General features: G+C 47.1%; 2 protein-coding genes across 3 annotated transcripts; both read left to right on the top strand.

Annotated features, from left to right (window-relative positions):
- Positions 1-418: 418 nt before the first annotated feature.
- On the top strand, positions 419-12,034 carry ddx27 (DEAD (Asp-Glu-Ala-Asp) box polypeptide 27). 2 transcript variants are annotated; one of them, XM_047037126.1, is made up of 21 exons: positions 419-754; positions 1,034-1,186; positions 1,461-1,520; positions 1,651-1,876; positions 2,003-2,055; positions 2,149-2,235; positions 2,545-2,650; positions 2,755-2,928; positions 3,095-3,245; positions 7,604-7,703; positions 7,984-8,125; positions 8,465-8,618; positions 8,724-8,805; positions 9,484-9,661; positions 9,808-9,914; positions 10,055-10,151; positions 10,245-10,336; positions 10,730-10,850; positions 10,948-11,044; positions 11,164-11,238; positions 11,614-12,034. In XM_047037126.1, exons 1-21 carry the CDS (start codon positions 650-652, stop codon positions 11,627-11,629), a joined length of 2,376 nt encoding a protein of 791 aa, XP_046893082.1. In that variant the 5' UTR covers positions 419-649; the 3' UTR covers positions 11,630-12,034. The 2 variants fall into 2 exon arrangements, with proteins under 2 accessions (XP_046893082.1, XP_046893083.1); XM_047037127.1 differs by lacking the exon at positions 11,614-12,034 and having other exon boundaries at positions 11,164-11,242.
- Positions 12,035-12,988: 954 nt separating this feature from the next.
- znfx1 (zinc finger, NFX1-type containing 1) lies at positions 12,989-23,877 on the top strand. Its single transcript, XM_047037316.1, has 15 exons — positions 12,989-13,079; positions 13,263-14,290; positions 14,439-14,618; positions 14,835-14,941; positions 15,149-15,387; positions 15,511-15,642; positions 15,892-16,040; positions 16,190-16,333; positions 16,705-16,819; positions 17,026-17,252; positions 17,920-18,059; positions 18,437-18,737; positions 20,447-20,557; positions 20,659-20,754; positions 20,889-23,877. Exons 1-15 carry the CDS (start codon positions 12,989-12,991, stop codon positions 23,328-23,330), a joined length of 5,502 nt encoding a protein of 1,833 aa, XP_046893272.1. The 3' UTR covers positions 23,331-23,877.
- The last annotated feature ends 1,385 nt before the right edge of the window (positions 23,878-25,262 follow it).

The raw sequence follows: 25,262 nt of genomic DNA, 5'->3' as shown, positions 1-25,262 counted from the left end.
ATTTATTTCCTGCCTTATTGACTGGCCAAATGAGCCTCATATTCAAATGTGGCCAGTACAGATTGGTGGTTTAATAAATGTCTGCTAAGAAATGTATCCCGTGCGGCATTAAGTTTCTGAAAGGCTTGCTACTATACTCCACATCACACTTAAGTTAACCTTTTGGATTGGCACTGCATTTAAGTGTCCTTGAGTTTAATTTAGTAGAGACTGATATGAGCTGTCAGAACCTCGCTAGGTAACGTTACTATAGCTAAGATTGTATTGGCAGTCCCTGCATAAGCAGCAATGAGATGTCAGTCTTCAGTAACAATTTTAATACTTGTGATTCATGAGCAAACGGTGGTCTTACTGGCTACATCGATAGAGGGCAGCAGTGCAACGCCGACACTGCGAACAAACCGGAAGTCTTAGTTCTGTAGCGACGTCCCATCCGTCAACACACGTGTGAACACTACAGCAGTGGCATCTCCAATTCAAGTTTGATTATCGCTAATGAAGTTGTGAAATACGTGTTGCAAACAGACAAACCGTGAGCGGGCTGTTTCGCCGAACAGTTCAACGCAAGAGGGTTCGCTGCTTATGCAGGGACTGCCAAGACAATCTTAGCTATTATAGTAACGTTAGCCAGCTAGGTACCCTGGTTTCCATGCTCCACAGTGGCAGCATGCTGTCTCATTTAGACCTAATCGGAACCATCCAGGATGACGAGGATGTGCCAGAAGATCCTGATTCAGAATCAGACAACGAAGATGTAAGTGTGGGATATCTTTTTTTGAAAATAATGTTTCAAAACTGATGTATTTGAAGGTCAAGGCTCGATTCGATGTAGATATTATACAACAATGCAATGGGTGTCCGCGTTATAGCTAAGTAGAAATATTGTCCATACTTACCACAGAAGTATCGAGTTGTAATTTGCCAACCATGATGTTGACATTCCTATTGAAACATATCTCAAACAACTGATCCAGTATCCAGTGACTCATGATACATGCAGCTCATATGGTGATGCTTCCTCTCCATGTTGCAGGAGCAACCTATAGTCCTGAACAAGAAGAGAAAGGCCGCACAGAAGGGCAGAGGTTCTGGAGACTTCAGTACCGACTTTGAGTTTGGAGAGAGAGATGGACTCTACAGTGAGGACTGGGCAATGGCTGATGTCATGGCTCAGCTGAAAAAGAGGGTATGCTGGTAGCCTTTACAAGTGAATCTTACATACTCATCATGTTGTATACTTTGATGCTCTCAAGGTCTTTGTCAGACAAATGCTAAAAGAGTTTGCATCCTGAGTCCCCCCCCCCCCCCATCAGTTTTTCTCATTCTCATCCTCTTTTGCATCTCAGTCCATAGAAGCATAACGAGATATATCATGTAACCATGTGAGCAAGATAACATGCCTATCATCTGATTAATGTTGCCAAGCTGACATTGTGATGCTCTCTCATGTTGTGCTTTAGAAAGCCCCCACCACATTGGACGAGAAGATTGAGAAAGTTCGGAAGAAACGTAAAACCGAGGTATGACGCACAGTCACTTGAGAGGACATATGAACATGGCTGTAGTTTCACTGTACTGTTATTTACTGGTACTATGAAGCGTTTTTACTTAAAATGTGGCGACATGTTGTATCTGTTTGACTGTAAACAGGAAAAGGCTTTGACAGTCACTCGGACTGCAGAGGAAACGGTTGCTGATGAAAAGGAGATGGAGGATGATGATGAAGACGACGAGGAGGAGGGGGAGGAAGAGGGGGAGGAAGGTGATGATGTGAAACCAGTCGTTGGAGCAGGGAGTGAGGATTCCAATGAGGATGATGATGATGATGATGGGGAGGAGTTCACCTCAGGAGACGAGGAGGTTCTTACCAAAGCAGGTGGGTGGCCCACTGGACATGAGGCTGTGGTTTCCTCTAAGGATGATTCATAGGGCCAAGGTTCTGCTCTTTGTCTTAAGGCCAGCGTGACAATTCTCTCGTCTGATGCGATTCCATTTTTAACAGATACCTTAAGGGAGAAAGCAAAACGAGGCAAGAAGAAGAAGACAGGAGAGGAAGTGAGTATGAAACAAACGCTTGGTGTTATTTGCGTTGCCCACATCGAGTACGTTTTCAAACCGCTCTCCTCTTCTATACGGTTTCCCTCTCAGCCTCCTCAAGAGTTCTTTGAAGACGCCTCCAACTACGATGACAAGCTGATGTTTCAGGACATGAACCTCTCCAGGCCCATTTTAAAGGTAGCTTCTTGTTTTACAAAGTCACACACACACACACACCTTTTATCTTTTAAGAGCCTGTTTTCTTTTGTACCAAATTTGAGTCATCATAGATGTTTGCATGTGTGTCAAATGAAAAGATACCGTATATATATTGTAGAACGTAGTTGAATGTGAGGCTGTACAGTGTCATGGAAATATGTACTGCATGTGGTCAGGTCTGTAGATATGGAACCTCTCTAATTGCCTGTTTCCTGATTGCCCTTCTGATGCTTCCTGATTGCCCTTCTAATAACTTAATGTTTATGTCTGTCATCACCATGTTACCAGGCCATCACAGCCATGGGGTTCAAGCAGCCCACACCCATCCAGAAAGCCTGTGTACCTATAGGTCTAATGGGCAAGGACATCTGTGCCTGCGCTGCTACCGGAACTGGTAAGGAAGACACAGTGTTTTCAAATTTGTCCACCTTCTCATCACATGAACTCCCATTTTTCACACCCGTTTCCCTTGTTCCTCCATCTTCTTCCTCCTTTCAGGAAAGACGGCTGCGTTCATGCTGCCCGTGCTGGAAAGACTGGTCTATAAACCCAGACAGAACCAGGTGACCAGGGTGCTGGTCCTGTTGCCCACCAGGGAGTTGGGCATCCAGGTTCACGCGGTGGCCCGCCAGCTGGCACAGTTCACCAGCGTCACCACCTGCTTGGCCGTAGGTCAGTAGACCGCCATAAAGCATGCCTCTCACTGGCCCTCAATGGATGACATGTATGTGGACGTAGGCGCCACAGATACGCAGCCACTCAAATCTGCCTCATGATGATGAGAGAGTTCTCCTGGGCGCCGAGTGAACCGTTGACGGTGGCTTGTGTTTCCCTGTAGGCGGCCTGGATCTCAAATCCCAGGAAGCAGCCTTGCGAGCTGGGCCTGACGTCCTCATCGCCACGCCTGGCCGACTGATCGACCATCTGCACAACACACCGTCCTTCGAACTCAGCCAGATAGAGATCCTCATCCTGGACGAGGCCGACAGGTACGTCTGGAAGTCATCCTGAACACGTCTAATCCTGAACACGTCTAATCTTGAACATTGAGGGAACTCTGGAATCCCAGTGGAGGTCTAGATTACTGCAATAGATCGTAGGTCATTTGAAATGCCGGAGAGGACATTTAGAACCCTGGACTAGGGGTTTGAACCCTGGAAGAAGTCTAAAACCCCGGAGGGGGATCTAGAGAACTTTGAGAAAGGTTGAATAATATACAGTTGCAATCAAAATGATTCAACCCCCATTGCACATTAGGTTTATTGGCAAAATATACAATTTATCAGCTGATTGCAATAAATAAATTACACAAGAATTGTTTATGTAGTTTAATGAAACTAATATTACAAGGGTTTTATCCAAATTCAACACAAAATGCTACTTTTAATGACTTTAATGAACTTACTGCAGTCTCAAAATGATTCAACCCCTTCATGACTAGCCTCTTCAGTACTTAATAGAGCACCCTTTTGCACCAGCTTCTGACAGCGTTCCTGAGGAATCTCAGCTCATTCCTCATGGGCAATGGCCTCCAGTTCAGTAATATTCTTTGGTGTGCGTTTTGCAACCGCCTTCTTCAAATCCCACCAGAGATTTTCGATGGGGTTCAAGTCAGGCGACTGTGACGGCCACTCTAGAATCTTCCATTTCTTCTTCTGAAGCCAAGCCTTGGTCGACTTATGGTTGCGATGAGGTTTGCTTGCGATCATTGTCCTGTTGGAAGGTCCAATGTTGCTTCAGCTTCATAACAGACGGCATGACGATTTCCTGATACTTGACTGAACTCATCGTGCCCCCCACACGCCGCAGGTTTCCAGTGCCACAGGCAGCAAAGCAGCCCCAGAGCATCACTGAGCCACCGCCATGCTTCACTGTAGGCAGGGTGTTCTTTTCTGCATATGCTTCATTCTTCTTTTTCCAGACATACCGCTGATCCATAGGCCCAAAAAGTTCCAGTTTTGTCTCACTCTCCACAGAACAGAATTCCAAAACTTTGGTGGCTTATTTATATGGTTTTCACCATATTGAAGCCGACTTTTCTTGTGCTTTTGGGTCAGTAGTGGTGTGCGCCTTGAAAACCGGGCATGGAACTAAAGGACTTAAATTGTTGTGTCTACTCTAATATGTAATAATGGGATTCAATGACACAAGTCTGCGTTCTAGAAAGAGTGGTCTGGAGTCGCAGAGGTCCGATAATATCAACTTTAATGCAGCAGTTGGAAATCAACAAGTACAGAGCTCTGGGGTTGTCTACGTTTTCCTACCCGCAACAGAGTTTGGGCTGGTTCACAAAGTCCAACTGACTATCTGTCCCTGCCCCAGCATATATTATACAGTGCAGTGAAACAAAAAAACAAGAAGAGGGTTGAGCTTGTTCTCCTGTGCAGTGGGGAGTTGTTCTTGCCTACGCGTCCCACCTGCTCGGGTGCCGTCTCAGCCTGGTTTCAAGGTTGCTTCTGAAATGGAGAGATAACTACACAAAATACAGCCTGTTTCCCACGCCCTGTGTGAGACACCATGTTTAAGCCTGAGCACACTTCTAAGTTCATAAGACATCAATTTAATAAGCACAATACATAACTTTAATACATGCATCCTTTATAAAGTCGTACGAGCATTGTTCCCGTTGCTATATTCACTAGTACACAGTCCCTGTGATGCATTCGGTGATTAACATGTCACAAATATTAATAACTGGAATTATGGATAGTGCCGTGCCAGTGATGCAGCTGGTGATGACAGTTCATGAATTGTACTGTAATGTATTATAAAGTCTTGCTGCAGGTGTTTTTCAGTCAGTCAAGGGTTTTTGACCACAAAAGGAATCTGGTGGCAGCCGCTCGCTGATAGCTTCCTCTTTCTGCCACATCCAGGTAGTGTAGCCAATGTTCCTTCAACTTTGAATTTGCGAACTATGCTTCCAACTGTATCTCTAGGGACATTCAGTGCTTTTGCCATCTTTTTGTATCCTTTTCCTTGTTTGTGCAAGGCAATGATCTCTTTTCTGAACTTTTTGGACAATTCTTTTGACTTGACATTTTTCTAACATGCAATCAATTTGCATTGAATAATTGGTTGAATAATTTTGAGACTGCAGTTGTGATTAAAAGTAGCATTCCATGTTGAATTTAGATTAAATCCATGGTAATGTTAGTTTTATTGAAAATGTCAACTGTTCTTGTCTAATTCGTTTATCTACAATTCGTTTATTTACAATTTATCAGCTGATTGCAATAAATAAATTACACAAGAATTGTTTATGTAGTTTAATGAAACTAATATTACAAGGGTTTTATCCAAATTCAACACAAAATGCTACTTTTAATGACTTTAATGAACTTACTGCAGTCTCAAAATGATTCAACCCCTTCATGACTAGCCTCTTCAGTACTTAATAGAGCACCCTTTTGCACCAGCTTCTGACAGCGTTCCTGAGGAATCTCAGCTCATTCCTCATGGGCAATGGCCTCCAGTTCAGTAATATTCTTTGGTGTGCGTTTTGCAACCGCCTTCTTCAAATCCCACCAGAGATTTTCGATGGGGTTCAAGTCAGGCGACTGTGACGGCCACTCTAGAATCTTCCATTTCTTCTTCTGAAGCCAAGCCTTGGTCGACTTATGGTTGCGATGAGGTTTGCTTGCGATCATTGTCCTGTTGGAAGGTCCAATGTTGCTTCAGCTTCATAACAGACGGCATGACGATTTCCTGATACTTGACTGAACTCATCGTGCCCCCCACACGCCGCAGGTTTCCAGTGCCACAGGCAGCAAAGCAGCCCCAGAGCATCACTGAGCCACCGCCATGCTTCACTGTAGGCAGGGTGTTCTTTTCTGCATATGCTTCATTCTTCTTTTTCCAGACATACCGCTGATCCATAGGCCCAAAAAGTTCCAGTTTTGTCTCACTCTCCACAGAACAGAATTCCAAAACTTTGGTGGCTTATTTATATGGTTTTCACCATATTGAAGCCGACTTTTCTTGTGCTTTTGGGTCAGTAGTGGTGTGCGCCTTGAAAACCGGGCATGGAACTAAAGGACTTAAATTGTTGTGTCTACTCTAATATGTAATAATGGGATTCAATGACACAAGTCTGCGTTCTAGAAAGAGTGGTCTGGAGTCGCAGAGGTCCGATAATATCAACTTTAATGCAGCAGTTGGAAATCAACAAGTACAGAGCTCTGGGGTTGTCTACGTTTTCCTACCCGCAACAGAGTTTGGGCTGGTTCACAAAGTCCAACTGACTATCTGTCCCTGCCCCAGCATATATTATACAGTGCAGTGAAACAAAAAAACAAGAAGAGGGTTGAGCTTGTTCTCCTGTGCAGTGGGGAGTTGTTCTTGCCTACGCGTCCCACCTGCTCGGGTGCCGTCTCAGCCTGGTTTCAAGGTTGCTTCTGAAATGGAGAGATAACTACACAAAATACAGCCTGTTTCCCACGCCCTGTGTGAGACACCATGTTTAAGCCTGAGCACACTTCTAAGTTCATAAGACATCAATTTAATAAGCACAATACATAACTTTAATACATGCATCCTTTATAAAGTCGTACGAGCATTGTTCCCGTTGCTATATTCACTAGTACACAGTCCCTGTGATGCATTCGGTGATTAACATGTCACAAATATTAATAACTGGAATTATGGATAGTGCCGTGCCAGTGATGCAGCTGGTGATGACAGTTCATGAATTGTACTGTAATGTATTATAAAGTCTTGCTGCAGGTGTTTTTCAGTCAGTCAAGGGTTTTTGACCACAAAAGGAATCTGGTGGCAGCCGCTCGCTGATAGCTTCCTCTTTCTGCCACATCCAGGTAGTGTAGCCAATGTTCCTTCAACTTTGAATTTGCGAACTATGCTTCCAACTGTATCTCTAGGGACATTCAGTGCTTTTGCCATCTTTTTGTATCCTTTTCCTTGTTTGTGCAAGGCAATGATCTCTTTTCTGAACTTTTTGGACAATTCTTTTGACTTGACATTTTTCTAACATGCAATCAATTTGCATTGAATAATTGGTTGAATAATTTTGAGACTGCAGTTGTGATTAAAAGTAGCATTCCATGTTGAATTTAGATTAAATCCATGGTAATGTTAGTTTTATTGAAAATGTCAACTGTTCTTGTCTAATTCGTTCAGTGCAAACAGCTAAATTTGTTTACAATTTGCCAATAAGCCTAATACGCAATAGGGGTTGAATAATTTTGATTGCAACTGTAGGAGCTATATCAATGCCGTGGCTCTGAAACGTGGGATGCTTCTAGTAAACATCCTCATAAAGTGGATTCGAAAGCATTTGTGCAGCCGTTCCTCGATGCTGACGAAACGACACGGTCTATGGGTGTGTTTGCAGGATGCTGGATGAGTACTTTGAGGAGCAAATGAAAGAGATCATCCGTATGTGTGCCTACCAGCGACAGACCATGCTGTTCTCTGCCACCATGAGCGAGGAGGTAAGACTATGGCTTTGCTCGGTACCCCCCGAGCCCCCACCTATATCCAGGTGCATCTTGACTCGTATCCAAGTGTATCAGACGTCCTCATCGTTTGTCACTTTTGTCTCCATTCCAACTGCCTTATATCATTGGGTATTGCCGGCCTGCCTCGTTCAGATTCTGACCGTGTTCCCCTCCCACACATTTGCTGTTGTCGTCAGACTTTGGGATGTCCTGGCCTCTCTGAAGGTCCCCCCGTGTGTCTGAATGTGTTGGCTTGTGTGGTCTGGGCCTCCAGGTGAAGGACCTGGCGTCTGTGTCTCTGAAGCAGCCCGTCAGGATCTTTGTGAACAGCAACACAGACGTGGCGCCGTACCTGCGCCAGGAGTTTGTCCGAATTCGTCCGGCCAGGGAGGGCGACCGGGAGGCCGTCGTCGCGGGTGAGTTTGTGAGACCGAGGCCATGCCTCTGTGTGTTGACCATATTGACCTCCCATGTGCTTCATCCTGACTCATTCTAATGCTCTTTTATCTTCCATGGTGTTGTCATTCTTAGTCCACGTGCAGTTGTGCACACAGGCACAAGTCTCTGGAGTGTTGAGAGTTACCTCTTGGCAATCATTCATGTGACTTTGTGTTTATACATTGAAGATTATGCTGTTGGAAAAGATCTTCCTTGCTTTTAATTTTTAAATTGTATTAGTACATAATCAAAATTGGATCTCGTCAGGAAGTAGACACACAAACTAATTGTGTGTGTTTTGTGTGTGTGTGTGCCAGCTCTCCTTACGCGGACATTCCAGGATCATGTGATGGTGTTCACCCAGACTAAGAAGCAGGCCCACCGTATGCACATTCTGCTGGGCCTGATGGGGCTGAAGGTGGGAGAGCTGCATGGAAACCTGTCCCAGACCCAGAGACTGGAGAGTCTCAGGTACAGTACACACACACACACACACACACGGACACACACACACACAGACACACACACGGCGACACACACCTACAACACACACACTACCTCTCTCTTTCTCTCCAGGCGGTTTAAGGATGAGCAGATTGATATCCTGGTAGCCACCGATGTAGCAGCCAGAGGACTGGATATTGATGGAGTCAAGACGGTAAGGAGCTTACCCAAGTTCTTCTATGTGTTATTAAGGTCAGTTATAACCTATGTCTCTTATCTCTCTGTGTCGAAACATGCCTGTGGGAATGGTGTCAAAACAGGTAATTGCACCACAGTATCTTGGCAGAGCAGGGGAGTGACTCATTTTTAACAGACCAGCTAGGGTGGAGCGAATGTTAAGTAATCTGTTAGATCTCTTGTTAGAATCTAAGGTTTATTTCCAAATAAAAAGAGTGCTTTTGCTTCTTGAATAAAGTGTTGTGTGGATAGGATTTTTATTAAATGGCACAGCTGCAGGATGTTCCAGACTCCACAGCCTTGGTGTCTCTCAGTAGTCGGCAGACCTATCCAATCTTACGCAACAGGTGCAAAACAATGACTTCATTCTGATCCCTCGTCCTTCTGATTGGCTGTCCTTGTACTTCAAAAGGCCCAGCGCCAGTAACAGACTCACACATACTCCCCTCCACAACTCTGTCTACCAGAGCTTCCCTGTATCCGAACTGCATTACCCACCCATTAAGGATTGTACCTGCATCATGGGATATAGCTCAGTGGTGTAGAGCCTTTAACGACAGATCAAGAGGTTGCAGGTTCAAATTTCCTCAGTACGTCGCTCCGGGAAAAAAAGTGGGGCCGAATGAATACATATGACGTGACCTCTCCTCCCCAGGTCATCAACTTCACCATGCCCAACACGGTGAAGCACTACGTCCACAGGGTGGGCCGCACGGCCCGCGCCGGCAAGGTCGGCCGCTCCGTCTCCCTGGTGGGAGAGACGGAGAGGAGAATGCTGAAAGACATCGTCAAGAAGGCCAAGACCCCCGTCAAGGCCCGCGTCCTGCCTCAAGGTGAACCCCCCCCCCCCCCCCCCCCCCCCCCCTGCCAGGGAGCTCTGTGACAGACACGGGGTGCATAAAGTACCGTACGATGTCGTCGCCTCGCCTTCCTGCTTTTCATACGAAGCCGTCGTCTGTCGTCGCACGTTTTCCCACAGATGTCATCCTGAAGTTCAGAGACTTGATAGAGAAGCTGGAGAAGGACGTGTATGCCGTGATGAGGCTGGAGAGGGAAGAGAGGGAGATGTCCGCTTCCGAGGCCCAGGTAGGGACACCCTCTCCTCACCCTCCGTGGGTGTGTGGGTAGACCTTTCTGCGTGTGCGTGTGTAGACATTTCTGTGTGTTTTAGCAACACGGAAAGGTTCCTGATTTGCGCTCGTTGTCTCCGCGCGCGCGTTCTGCAGATCAGCGTGGCCCAGAAGCGACTAGCCCAGAACACCGACGACCGGGACCCCCAAAGGACGTGGTTCCAAACGCACGAAGAGCGCAAGAAAGAACGCAGTGAGCTTTGGACCTGCAGATACGCGCACGTTTTCTGACCCCCCCCCATCAAGACAAGACCGTCTAACCTGTGTGTGTTTCTGTGTGTGACAGTGACCAAGGCGCTCCAGGACTTTGACCTAGCCCTAAGGGGAAAGAAGAAGAGAGAAAAGTTCATCAAGGAGGGCAAAAAGAAAGAGCTCTCTGTAAGAACTCCCATGCATTTGGTCGTTCACAAAATGGCATGGTTTGGATTGAGCGTTCACATGCTTTTCTCGTTCCAAACCTGCACACAGCAGTACCCCATTTCCTGTTATGAATACAGATGCGGTCTCCCGTGGTTTCAAGCACAAACGCACATAGACACACAGTTTGGGTATCATTCACCTCTAACAGAATCAGAATGGGATTTATTCGCCATGAAAGTTTGCACAGACAAGGAATTTGCTTTGGCAGGAAGGTGCATACAATAAACATATAGGAACCTAACATTTAAATATGTGGACTATCTATACTAAGGGTACATAAACTAGCAGTGTTAAGTGGAATTAGAATTTTAAAAAATGTACACTAAAATAACAGGCCTCCTCTTTCCCCAGTCTGAGGACCGGGCCCAGTTTGAGATGCTCAAGTCTCAGATGTACGCTGAGCGAGCGGCCAAGAGAGACCGCAAGCCCAAACGTGCTCGAGCCATGCCCGAAGACGAGCCAGTACAGAAAGGTGACCTTGATATCTGTGGTGCACGTCGGTACTGTCATCAGACGGCCCCCTCAGAACGTATTCAACCCTCTCTATTCTGTTCCGTCTTTACACTCAGCGGCGAACCAGAAAGGCAACAAACCGTCCAAGAAGTCCGTGTTTGACAAGGAGCTCACCAACACCAGCAAGAAAGCCCTGAAGCAGTACAGAGCAGGGTGAGCAAGCCTCCCATGGACCTCACATGGCCGTGGCCCTGGTTGGACAGAGAGAGACTAGTCTAAAGAAGGCCTACCTATATGTTGCTGCAGTCTCACTTGAGTTTTGTCGCCCTCAGACCTTCCTTCGAGGACAAGAAGAGGCTGGGGATTCCAACCAACAAAAAGGGAGGCCGCTTCAAGTCTCAAGCCAAGTAAGTGAAAAGAGAGTAGATTATATAGCCTTGCCTGTTTTGATCACTTCATGACATTTGTCCTATAGTAATAAATGAATATGGATTTGATTTTCATTATATTATTTAATTCATCCCATTGCCATATTTCTGGCTAATATGCATTTAGTTAACATTACTTTCAGATGGGTTTAATTCATTGAATGAAATAGAATCTGGAGTGGATGACCTATGAATGGGAGCATGCTTACCAGATAAGATAGCTGACAGACTCAGCAAAGCTAATCAATAATTTAATTGTTGTTGAATTTACATTTGAATCAATGAAAGAATTGTGATAGAAATTCTGTAAGAGGACTGGAACCTGAACAATCGAATATAATTTCTTCGTTTCAGGTTCAGGAGAAAGTAAGCACTGTGGCAATCGACTGAGGATCTGTGGGTTCATCATCAGTACACAAGATGAATTATTCACACAATTATTTTTCTTAGTCTCTAAAACATGGTGGAGAAGACGTACACACGAGAGAACTGTATGATGATGTGATATGTTGTTGACACACCCAAACCAAACCTGTCTTACTTTGTATCTGGCTGAGGTAACTATTTTGTGGTTTAAGGCCTCATGACATGTTATCGGACACCATACACATTCAGTGCTTGCAAAGTTATCTTTTTTAAGAAGATTGAATACTTTAGGAATTAATATTCAGTGGCCTGGATTAGCTGAGCATATTGTTGTATAACTGATCTATTCAGAGGTATAAGGTGTTATAATGTACTCAATAAAGATCCAGAAACTAAATCATTGCTTTTATTTAGAGCTTCAGAGGTTTCTTAATCAGTGACGCATATTTGAAACCTTTCGAGATATTTTGTAAGTGGCATTCAGTCTTCGGTAGTTTCCCCGTCACAGGGCACATAGTTACAGTTTTGTTTATCTCAACGTTAACAACGAAAACGAAACTGCGGTTTGTCAACTGGGCAGGGCATATAAAAAGCGCATCGCGAGTCAGTCGTTCACAGCAGCTGACTGAGGAAAGACTAGAAGTTTTTGCATTAGGAATACAAGACTGACATTCAGCAAGGGGAAGGACCCCCTGAAACGTAGGCTTTATATTTGAATAACATTGAAGTTGAGAAACAGGTAATGTAAATCCACTTGATTCTTAATATTTATTAGCAATTTCTATATGGATTATAATTGGGTAGTGGGAGCATTTCGGGTTCCCATGAAGTTTGAATGAAGTGTAAACGAAATGTTTGGTGGCATTTTTCTTGATTCTATATTAGATGTTTGATCTAAGCTATAGGAAAGACTAGTGCAAAATCGCACTTTTCTACTGCATGCAATAGGCTTCTCCTGCTTTTGAGAGGACTGAATGCAGTTAGTTGTATTCCATAATGCTAAATGTATTGCGCATTTTTATTTAGCTTAACATTTAAATACTATAATTTTTGGGCACAGGGCAATGTATTTATACAACAGCGTTATGACTGTAGCCTATGAATAAATAAATAAAGGAAATGGAAGTTCGACAATGTCTCACTCACCGTGACGCAATTTCTCGACAAATGAAACTGACTCCGGTGGGAGCGCACTGTGACATCTAGGGGCGCACTTTAGCCAACTTCCAACCCACAATCTTCCTAGATACTAGCAGTGTGAGTCTCTAAACTTGAAATGAAAGTTCACTATACATAAAAGAAGGGTTTGTATTTCATCTTAAAGGTTTATAAAGTACTTTGTAATCCTGAAGGGGAGGAAACCATGGATAACCCAGAACAACAGAGGAGGAGAAGAAGAGGAAGGTCCGTGGGAGAAACGAGAGGAGACACTGGCCAGAGAGTGGACAGGGAAGGTTTGCATCCTGGAGGTAGAGGAAGAGGAAGGGGTGGTGGAAGAGTTCCGAGAGGACCAGGTCCACTGGCAGGGATTGGTGGAGATGGTGGGGAGAGGGGTGCAGAAGGTGGAAGAGGGGGAGGACCGAGAGGTGGAGGGAGAAGGGAAAGGGAGAGAAGAGGTGGTGAGAGAGGGGGATTAGGAAGAGGTGGAGAGGCAGGCCGCGAATACGTACGAGGGGGAGGAAGGGGAGGAGGAGAGAGGGGGAGGGGGAGAGGGAGAGGAAGGTCTACAGAAAATGGTTCCCCTCATGTTTTTAGGCTGGGTTTTAAATCTTTAGAGCAGCTGTTGGGTAAAGAGCCATCAGAGATAGCCATCACCCTATCATCTGGCACGGCTCTGCCAGACCTCCTGAACGAGCCAGCGATGGGCCAGGACCTGGTCCAGCTCCTTTGTCAGGTCCTGTGCAAGGCCTTCCAGGCCAAAACCGAGCGTCGGACCGTGCAACACCTGGCTGGGATAGTTAAGAACTCCGGCTTCACCCGGACTATCCTGCCCCACTATGTGGCAGGGATGGGATCAGAGCCCAACCCTGCCAGGCGGCAGCAGTACCCCAATCAACTGGACCACATCCTCACCTTCCTCTCTGAAGTGCTCAGCATTTTCCCTGCCAGCTCCGTCCAGGCCGTCTCCATGTTGGTGGCCTTGCTCCAGGCAGCCATCAACGGGCTGCGGGCGTCCGGCGTGGACATCCTGCCGCGGACGGAGGAGAACCTGGAGGGGCTACAGGGCCTGGTGGGTCACCTCCAGGAGAAGGCCAGGGATGGCACCCTCCGCTCGGACAAGGACAGCTACTCCCTCCTACCCGCCACAGGGGACACTGCGGCTGGGGAGCAGGACTACAGGACCCTCCCTATATTCCCCACTCTAGAGGAGTTCCACCTGGAACAGAGGCCCTTACTCCCACGCAACATGATCTCCGAGCGCTACGCCAGCGTGCTGGCTTATCTGGGCACGCACTTCCGGCTGCTCAGGGAGGACTTTGTCCGGCCTCTACGTGAAGGGATTCAGCAGCTTCTGCAGGAGCAACAGGAACAGGGGAGAGGAGACGCCCTTCAGAAGAAGCACTTTGATGACATCAGAGTGTACTTTGACACCCGATTGGTGGTTCCTATGTGCACCCATTCTGGGATGGCGTACAAGGTCCAGTTTGACTCACAGCCCCTCAAGGTGGGTAGACTGAGAAAAATGATGAATCATTCTTCACTCTCCATTTGAAGTAGAATTCATTGAGGCTAACCTTGAATATATGGAATGTGACTTGGTTTAAAATGTCAATATCATCATAACATTTCTTTGCTACTTTCTTCTGCAACAGTTTGTTCGCTGGCAGAATTCTAAGCGCCTTCTGTATGGCTCCCTGGTATGTCTGTCCTGTGACAACTTTGAGAACTTCCTGTTTGCCACTGTGTCGGACCGGGAGCCTACAGAGCTGGAGAAGGGCTTTGTTCAGCTCATCTTCTGTGAGCAGAGCAGAGCTGCACTGGCAATAATAGAGGTGATGTTCTAATCATTTAGGATGATTTTCGATTGCATACTATGCAAATAAATATGATTTCCCGTCTGGCCAGTCCATAAGTGGGGCAAAACAATGAACACGTTTGCGAAATCCCTGAAATGCATGTGGCCATAGAGCCCCATCAACTGTCAGCTCAATTTGGTCCAGCTCTTTGATATTCCATGAAGCTGAACAACACCCACAACTGTTCCACAGACAGATCAAGTGTTCTGCATGGTGGAGACCACGGCCTACTTTGAGGCCTACCGATATGTCCTGGAGGGCCTGCAGGAGCTGGAGGAAGAAGACCTGCCGTTCCAGAGGTGTGTGTGTGTGGGCATCTTGTCTTATCAACAGTATCACTGCAGTAGGCCAGTCAGTCCTGTACGCTCTAACAGTCCCTCAAGTGCTCAAGTACTCACAGGTGATAAACAACCAGTTATATATATAACTATATATATATATATTTATATTAATACTGTGATGTTCAACATATTTGAATTGTCAACATAAGCTTCTCTGTGCTGCAGATACTTAGTGGAATGTCAGTTAGACGTGCACCCCCCAGCCTACCTGCCCAGGAACGATACCTACAACCTAGCCGAAATAGCAGCTCCTGAGTTTAAGAGCAGCATCAAGCCCTTCAACACCTTGGACCCTGAGGCCTGGCCTCCTATGGAGCAGCTGGGCCTGGATGAGAGCCAGATGAAGGCCCTCCAGATGTCCCTCACCAAGGAGCTGGCCATCATCCAGGGACCCCCTGGCACAGGTCAGTAGGCAGCAGCACCCAGGTGAACTGAGTGTATAGTTTGATGTTATTCGAAGAACCAAAGAGGGTGTGCTCAGACAGCACATTGGAAAATGCTTTCTCTGTCCATGCTGACCTTCTCAGGAAAGACCTATGTCGGTCTGAAGATTGCACAGGCCCTCTTGACCAATAGGAATGTGTGGAACGATGTCGATGACCAATCCCCGATGCTCGTGGTGTGCTACACCAACCATGCTCTCGACCAGTTCTTAGAGGGTAAGGATTCTTTACTGTCACTGACAAACAAGACAACTTGGGAGTATGGTACTTGATGATAGATTGCGTAATCAGCACATTAAAGACTCACATCACTAATCGGGCATGCAATATCAATCAAATCACATTTATTTGTATAGCCCTTTTTACACGCAAGCATGTCACAAAGGGCTTATGTGTTTCTTCCATCACACTCTTATGGGAATGGCCTGCTTGTCACCAACCTGCTGTGTCCACTTGGCTCCACAGGGATCCAGAAGTTTCTGCCACAGGGCATAGTGAGGGTCGGAGGCCGCAGCACCAGCGAGGTTCTGAAGCCCTTCTCCCTGAGGGAGCTGTCGAAAGGATTCCAGCACACACGCAAATTTCCGCCCCACCTGCGCCGCGCCATCGCCCAGGTAAGAGACTCAGCCATGCTGTGTGATCCACCGGGCCGACCTGCCAGCCGTCATGATGAACGTGAACATTGTGTGAAAGGAATGCTAATGCTGAGCTTTCCTGGCTGAGGGTGTGGTGGTCACGGTTGTGGGTGGTGTGTTCCTGTCAGATGTACGACGAGCTACGCATGGAGGAGGAGTGTATCATGCAGCAGAGCGCCAAGCTGGAGTGCAGTCTGAAGGGAGTCCTCAGGGAGCAGTTCCTACGGAAGTTCATCTCAGACACCCACTGGGACAGCCTGGTCCTCCCACCGGTGAGTCCGAACCTAGTGTCTGTACCTGCTGGAAAGAAAGAGAAGGCATTTCCATTGTGACACGGTGAACACTTTGGAATGGTTTTGATCCAAGCTTGTGCCAGAATGGGACGCAGTTAAAAGCGAAACTGGGTGAACGAAACAGGTGCTGTTCAGTTATGAGGATGGTCAAGGTCTCCAGCAGAGAAGCCAATGGCTCCTTATCTACTGTCATGCAGCTCCCCACTGTCTTACACTGGGCCTTGTCCCAGACGAACTACAGCACCACAGGACATAGAGATCAAACAGACTGTGGCAAAAACAAGCGCTGGTAATACGTTTGTTTATGTACAGGGCTCCATATTTCATCTTGATGTATGTCTGACCTGCAGGGGATGGGTGGCTTTGAGGTATTTGGTGAGAAGAGGCAGCCACTGATTGTTGAGTGGCTGGGTATGGGCTCCAGATTCCAGCAGAGGGCGGCAGAACCTCAGTATGGACTTGCAGGTGAGAAGATCCTATCAGAGCAAAGAGATTTTGAAACCCAGAGCTCAGGATCAGTGCCCGAGAGCCAGGAAGAATTGTGTCTTACCTGGTTAAAGAAAAAACAAATCGGGGTTCACCAAAATTCGTCTTAAATTCCAAAGTAAAGTCATCATACGAAGGTCCACCAGTGTCCCATCTTCATGCCTTCACACCTCTCTTCCTGACAGACATGGAGGAGGAGGAAGAAGACATGGAGGTGGATGATCTGATTGAAATTGCCGAAGAGGCTGACCTGATCCAGGCTGAGCGCTATGTTGACGATAAGGTGGACCACGAGGGGAGACAGGGGAACAAGCAGAGGCAGGACGAGAGCGTCGAGATGGTGGCAGACCTGATGCTGGCCATGAACCTGGACAACACTGTGGTACTACAACAGGACCAGGATGGCTGGGAGGTAACCAATCACGTTGCACGTTATTACCCTGTGCCCATCTGTAAGGGGTGGTTTTAATGGTGTTATAGTATGGGATATTGAAAGTATATTGGACTTTTGGGTAACACTTTAGATGAGCTCACCAAATTCATAATTTATTAACCAATTTGTTACCTATTAGTTAACGGTTGGTTCACCATTAGTTATTCATTGTTTATACAAAATGTATCATTAGTAAAGCATTTGTTCACACAGTTAGGGTTAGGGTTAGGGTTCGGGTTTAGGTCTAGGGTTTAGGTTTAGGGTTTAAGTTTTGGTTAGGGTTTAGCTTTACTAATGCTTTACTAATGATACATTTTGTATGAACAACAAATAACTAATGGTGAACAAACCGTTAACTAATAAGTAACAAATTGGTTAATAAATTATGAATTTGGTGAGCTCATCTAAAGTGTTACCGACTTTTGAACTAAACCAGATTTGCATTTTAATGAATAACTACGCTTGATGCATCCATTTTCTTTCTACTACAGCTGCCTTTGCAGCATCCGTCTTAAATTAGACTTTGAAGCATTTTTCATTATTAATTGCGTTATTAATCATTCTGGTGACCTGTAAACTAGTTGGTACTGTGAGTGTGTCAATACAGTAACAGGAAATTCTCCCGCTTTTCTGTGTGGCTGTTCAGATTCAGTCCAAGCAGAAGAAGAGGATGAAGAAGCGAACCAGGAAGGAGCTGGGGAAGAGCTCTGCCATGAGCGTGGAAGAGGAGGCGGCCATCGGGGATGTCTGGGCTCTCAGTCTGGCAGACAGATGGAGACTGTATCGGTAGGGCTCCCTCCTCCTTCTCTCCTCTCTTTCATCCCCTAGGCAACCCCTGTCTAGCTCGTCTAGTCCCAGCGTGCATAATTACACCAGCTAATCACTGGGAAAAATGGATCTCAGAATATCCGTGTACCGATTCACTTACCTAAGAGGCCAGGTTTTGCTGTGTTGTGTTCAGACGCCCCGGTAACACGACTGTGTCGTCGTTGGGAGGGTTGTTTTGAAGAAAAACAAACTGTTTCATCAACATCCCACTGCATACTGCCCACATGGAGTTAGCAGTCAGTGCACTGCTACATCATGTTGTCAATGAACGGGGTTTGGGTCTTCACCCGCGGTGCAGGGCCTGACGAGACGCTGCTCCCGCTCCCTCTCCGCAGGGTGTGGGTGAGCCGCTACCGCCTGGAGCTTCGCCAGGAGGTTCTGGAATCGGAGGAGAACTACCAGGACGCGTCCGAGCGCCTGGCCGATATTCGCCGCCAACAGACCATATGCATCCTGAAGGACGCCAAGGTCATCGGCATGACAACCACGGGGGCGGCCAGGCTCCGTAAGGTTCTGCAGGAGGTGCACCCGCGCCTGGTGATTGTGGAGGAGGCGGCGGAGGTCCTGGAAGCTCACACCATCACCACGCTGAGCCGGGCCTGCCAGCACCTCATCCTCATAGGAGACCACCAGCAGGTAGAGGCCACACATCTGCAAGGCCTTTGGTGCAACACAGTTAGCACCAGTGACCCAAGTCTCTTGGGCAGTTTAACATGACGTACTATAAAGTATCATGTTCCATAACGTAGGTTGGATATCCTTCATACGCAATGACTGACTGAAGTCTTTGACCTCCGACAGATATTCAGATCCTGGTTCTGGGTGTCTTAACAGCTGTCCCCTTTAAGCTGATACTAAACTATACTATACTTAAACGTTCAAAGTTTCTGCACTTATGCAGACACTGGATACAATATCATTGTATCCTTCCAAAACACTATTATACAGAACCCAAAACACAAACGTGTTACTGTCCAAGGGCTTTCGGTACATAACAGAGGTACAGACTGGTCAATGGGACAGGCTAGTGGTAACACCCATGTGATTTGAATCAATTATTTATAGTTAATACATCATGGAAATTAACATGCATTGGACTATCCTAGCATCCCCCACTGTAAGACCCATGTAATTGCAAATCCACTCAGCACAATCATTTATCTGGAACAAGATTCCCTTGAAAATGGCTCGTAATGTGAGTTGGTCATTTGTCAATTGGAATTCAATGGTTATTCTCCTACTTTTTTCAATCGACTTGAATTAAAAGGAAATGAACCTGAAGCTATGCTTTAGGCTTAAGCGGATCATTTATCCTCGGTATTGATAGTTGGGAAATTTGGTTTTATCTCTCTATATCTTACATCTTGATATCACTCAGTTCACTTTAGGCTTCCCTTTGTGTGCCAAGATGTGTGCTTGTTGTCATATCAGACACATTCCCTGAATCTGGGCATGTGATGTAGGTGGATGGATCACACTTTCAGAGTGTAACAAGCTTTGGCTTGGTAGCGCTGTTCATTAATCACAAGTTGGGTGTTGAATCAGGCGAAACACAATACCTCACGTTGTATGGGAGTTTGTCTCTCCTCCCTCGCATCCCTCCCACACATACACACATACACACACACACACACAAACAAACACGCTCTGTCCTCTAGCTAAATAAAGCACACACTTGGAAACAAAGAGTGTAAACCAACAAAACTAAAGAGGACAGCAAAACTAAGTTGGAGCCTTTTTGCATCTACTCTGTATTCAGTTGTGGTTGAGGCCGAAGCAGACACAGCAGTGTGTTGTTAATCAGATTCACAGGTAGACGGTCTAGTGATCCATCCTAAAAGTTAGAAAGTACCGATCTGGTTACGGACCACTATACAGTATGTGGGGAACTAGATCTGTGCACATGAGAACATTCCTACTTATTTCATGATTCCACAGTATGGGGAATGGAAGGCATAGATCTAACTACGACATGACAGGATAAGGAACTCTCACACTGTCTGAGTAAGACACCAATTCTACCACCGTGTATCTCCAGATCCTGGTGCTACGTACGAGACGAGATGTAATGACAAGATTTATGTTGCCATGCCAGCGTAGAGAGAGGTTATAAATAAGGTAGTAGACCCCTGGGGCAGATTCACCATGGCTCCAGGTCTTTGTTCCACTATCACCTGATCCAAGCCTCTCTTTGAACCTAATGAGCAGAAGAAAGTAGACGGTAGATCAAAGACAGAAATAATGAAGTTGTGTCACTTGTGATCATGACATGAACACTTCTAACCATGTGATGTAAAGGTATACTTGCTCCTTACTGATCTCTGTTATGTCTGCCTGCTCTGTAGCTCCGCCCCAGTGCCAATGTTTTTGAACTGGCTAAGAACTACAATCTGGAGGTGTCGATGTTTGAGAGGCTGGTCAACATTAAATTTCCCTACGTCAGACTGAACTACCAGGTAAGGGGGCAGGGAGAGTTCAAAGTGGGGTCTTAACTGAAGACAGGCTGGTTGAATCTGATATTTCACTCCCAACTCACGTCCTTTCTGTGTGTGTGCAGCATCGTATGAGACCCGACATTGCCCGTCTCCTGACCCCTCACATCTATAAAGAGCTTGAGAACCACCCCTCAGTGATGGACTATGAAAACATCAAGGTGTGTGTTTTTTCTTTTTCTATGATTCTACGTCTACATAAGTATGAGTCCAGGTGACCTCCTGGAATCCTACGTTATTTTGAAAAAATGAGGATGAAACTGAATCAGAGAATATCTTTTCCTGCTTCCCTCAGGGCCTCCTCACCAACATGTTCTTTGTGGAGCACAACAAGCATGAGGAGGAGATCAGGGATGGGAAGAGTCACCAGAACCTCCACGAGGCCCGCTTTGTAGTAGCTCTGTGTCGCTACCTCCTACTGCAGGGCTACAAGCCCCATCAGATCACCATCCTCACCACCTACACGGGCCAGCTCCACTGCCTGCGCAACCAGATGCCCGCCAAAGAGTTCACAGGGGTCAAAGTTCACGTGGTAGACAAGTACCAGGGGGAGGAGAATGACATTGTGCTGTTGTCTCTGGTCCGGAGCAACAAAGCAGGACGCGTAGGGTTTCTGAACATCCCCAACCGCGTCTGTGTGGCCCTGTCGCGAGCCAAAAAGGGCCTCTACTGCATCGGCAACATGGCCATGCTGGGCAAGGTCCCGCTGTGGAGCAACATCCTCCACACGCTGAAGGAGAAAGACCAAGTGGGCCCGGCCCTGACCCTGTGCTGTCAGAACCACCCCGAGAGACACATCCGGGCCTCGGGCCCTGACGACTTCCTGCAAGCCCCCGAGGGAGGCTGCACTCTCCCCTGCGAGCACCGCCTGGACTGTGGCCACGTGTGTGCCAGCGTGTGCCACCCCTATGACCAGGAGCACAAGCAGTACAAGTGTGCGAAGACATGCCAGAAGGTTCTCTGCGAGCAAGGTCACCCATGCCCTCGAATGTGCAACCAAAAGTGTCCTGAGGCGTGCACGGTCAAGGTGAAGAAGACCGTCCCAAAGTGCCAGCACGAGCAGATGGTGCCCTGCCACCAAGACCCAGATACGTTCGCGTGCCAGGTACCCTGCGTGAAAACGCTGCTGTGTGGGCACCCGTGTGCTTCCGTGTGCGGGGAGCCTTGCACCATCAACTGCCCGGTCAAAGTCCCCCTGGAGCTCAAGTGCGGCCACAGGCAAGAAGACGCCTGCCATTACAGGGGGTCGACCTTGCAGCCAAGCTGCAGGGTCCCGTGTAAGAACGCCCTAAAGTGTGGTCACGCCTGCGCGGGCACTTGTCACAGATGCCACCAGGGCCGCTACCACGTCTCCTGCGTCCACCGGTGCCAGCGTCTCCTGGTGTGCTCCCACACGTGCCGCGAGCCGTGCACCCGCGACTGCCCCTCCTGCCGCCTGCCCTGCCAGAACCGCTGCGTCCACAGCGTCTGCAAGAAGGCGTGCGGCCAGCCTTGCGCCCTGTGCGTCGAACCCTGCGACCGGCAGTGCCCTCACCAGCGCTGCAGCAGGCTCTGCCATGAGCCCTGCGACCGGCCGCCGTGCAACGAGCCGTGCACTGAGACCCTCGTCTGCGGCCACCCCTGCATCGGCCTGTGCGGGAGTAACTGCCCGGACAAGTGTCGCGTTTGCGACCGCGAGGAGGTGACGGAGATCTTCTTCGGCACGGAGGACGAGCCCGACGCTCGGTTCATCCAGCTGGAGGACTGCGGTCACATGGTGGAGTTCACGGCCATGGACCATCTGATGGAGGACGACGGGCAGGACATCAAACTGAAGGAGTGCCCCAGGTGTCGCACCCCCGTCCGGAGGAACTTCCGCTACGGGGCGAAGATCAACCAGTGTCTGGCCGAGATCGAGAAAGTGAAGGAGAAGATCAACGGTCAACAGTCTGACATCCAGGAAAAGAAGGAGGTGCTGATCACACAGTGGCGAAACAATAATACAATACTAGAGAACAAGCCTGTGGAATATTCCCAAATTAGAGATCAGATCAAAAATCCCAACCTCAATGTGAAGGATTTATGGGTTTTGGAGAATAAAATGGCTTTCCTTGAAAAGGTAGATAAGTTGCTTCAGATATGCAGGCGCCAGATGTCCAGCACGGAGAAGGTCCTTTTTGAGGCCAGAGTAGACGAGTTCCTGCTGTGGCTCATGGACATTCGCCAGAAGTTCACTGATCAGCAAGCCTCCGACCTGCAGAGCGAACTGCACAGGCTCTCGCTATTGGCTGACCTCAACGCCAGGTGCAAGGGGCCAAAGACTTCAGACCATACCCAGCTTGGCCTTAACAAGGCGCAGGTCGAAGTCACAGCCATACGGAAAGTTCTAGATGCTACGGGGCCGTTCAGTCAAAAAGATGAGCAGTGGGTCACACAGGCGCTGAAAGAACTGGACAAGACGCTGCCTCGAACAGGGCTGGGGCTCTCTGACCAGGAGAGGAAGATGGTCGTCTCAGCCATGCAGCTGGCCAAAGGACATTGGTACAAGTGTCCTAATGGTCATGTCTACGCTATTGGTGACTGTGGAGGGGCTATGGTCAGCCGGGCATGCCCAGAGTGTGGTGCTACTATTGGTGGACAGCAACACACCCTGTCCGCTGGCAACAGTGTAGCAACAGAGATGGATGGTGCACAACATGCTGCCTGGTCTAATGAAAATAACATGTTCATCCCAGGCTTGTTAAATCACATTGGTTAAATAGAGAAATATGTGAGATGAAGAAACATCATCATAAGCAAACTGTTGTATGCATGCGGGTCTTCCAGCTCCAACTAGTAAGTTACTGTATTACCAGTCAGCTGTCAAATGAGACTCCTTTAAGATTGTTGATGGATTGATTGCAGTTATTAGCTATTATCAAACATATCATAGAAGATGGTTAATTTGCTGTGTTGGCATTGACTTGCTGTTAATAATTGTAGTTTGTTATAACAATAATTTATTTCTGAAATGAATGTTTTAAAAGAATTATATTCAATGACATTACACATGAAACAACTTTTTTCTCTGTATCTATCAGCAAGGTATTTACAGGTGAAATGTCAAGTAAGTGTCTTTTGTCATTGTTCTTTTTAATGTTTTTTGGTGTAATTATGAATAAAGGATTGCAACAGTGAGATCCTGCATGTGTGTGTTAAACCAGAGGGTGGCAGTAGTGTGTTGTTGTCGGCCTGGCCAAAAACGCTAGCTTGAAACACTTTCTTTCATCTTGCACAAATAGAATAAATCTGAACGATTTATCTTATGATCTAAAGTTTTTAGAGTGTTTTTCCCCCTTTAGACATGCATACACACACACACACACACACGCACACACACACACGCACACACACACACACACACACACACACACACTCACATGGCACATGCACAGTCTCAGTTTGAAATGCCCTCACAGGATGAGGTTTGAAAGAAAAGCTAAGCGCATACGTAGTTACACATTCTTCATGAGTAAACACTCTACCCAGCAGTGTAATGTGGTGTAGACAGCCCCCAAAACAGGTGTTGAGAATACAGAGTACTTGATTGGAGGACTGTCGCTAGAGAGTGTGTTGGGGGAGAAAACACGTCAAATAAGAGAGAAGGAAAAAGAGAGAGAGGGAGGAAGTCGACTGCGTAAAGAGAATGGCCATCTATCTGTACCTGTGGAAAATACTGTGATTCCTTTGCAGGTAGGTAGACATGACCAGAGTTGCTACACACACCCTGAAGGAAGAGGGTCTGCCTTGTGATGGAGAGAATCCTGCAACATCCTTTCTGCATCATTTACTCATGGCGTTGCAGAGTTATAAACTGCATTGTAGGATCAGCAACTTTCCCCTGCTCTCTCACTCATTGCCACCTGGGCAATAACAGGATGTCATCGAAATATACAAGATAACATACTTGGCCGTGAGGCAGGGCCTGACTCTGAGCCTAAACAGCTACAATTCACCCTCAATCCCTCCGATTCACAGGCCCACTTTCATTTAGGGTGTTTTGCAGCAGCTTGCATCACTTTAGTACATGATGAATGTGTCCTTGTCACAAACCCAGCTCTAATGCAAACTGTGCTCTCGGCAGGGAAAAAGAGAGGACTATCGTGTCAAAATACCAAGCAGGCAAAACAACACAAGCAAACTAGAAACGGATGCCACACTGTCAGTTTGTATGGCGTTAGGGTTCCAGAAAACAGACTTGAACCGAAGGAGGCACTGCAGAGGACTGGGGATATTCTAAAGGGTGCACAGAGTCATCTATCATTTCAGCTCCTCTTAAGAAATGTTTGCTTCTGAGCTGTGCCTTCAAGTTAACTCTTACAGGCCAAACATCAAAGAACGGGCCACTGTGTAAATACAAAGCCGCTCGGGCAATTTCTTCAGTTGTGGATGGCTGAGATTGTATTCCTCAGTATCATCAACCTTCCCCATATCGTTCTGGCTTGGTGTGTGGGTGTGTGTTTTATGTATGCATGTGTGTTTGTAAGAGTGAGTGAGTGTATGAGTAAGTATGTGTGTGAAGAGGAGATAGACTTGGAGAGGAAGGAGAGGAGTGTCACTTGTTAAATCAACAGGCGTACTCCGCTCCCCATTTGAGCTCCTCTGATGGGATCTTCACACCCAGCGCTACGACTGAATTACAGCCCCTCTG

This window comes from Hypomesus transpacificus, chromosome 16 (assembly GCF_021917145.1).
Source record: "Hypomesus transpacificus isolate Combined female chromosome 16, fHypTra1, whole genome shotgun sequence".
Lineage (NCBI taxonomy): Eukaryota > Metazoa > Chordata > Actinopteri > Osmeriformes > Osmeridae > Hypomesus > Hypomesus transpacificus.
This window is presented reverse-complemented; position numbering and strand designations above follow the sequence as displayed.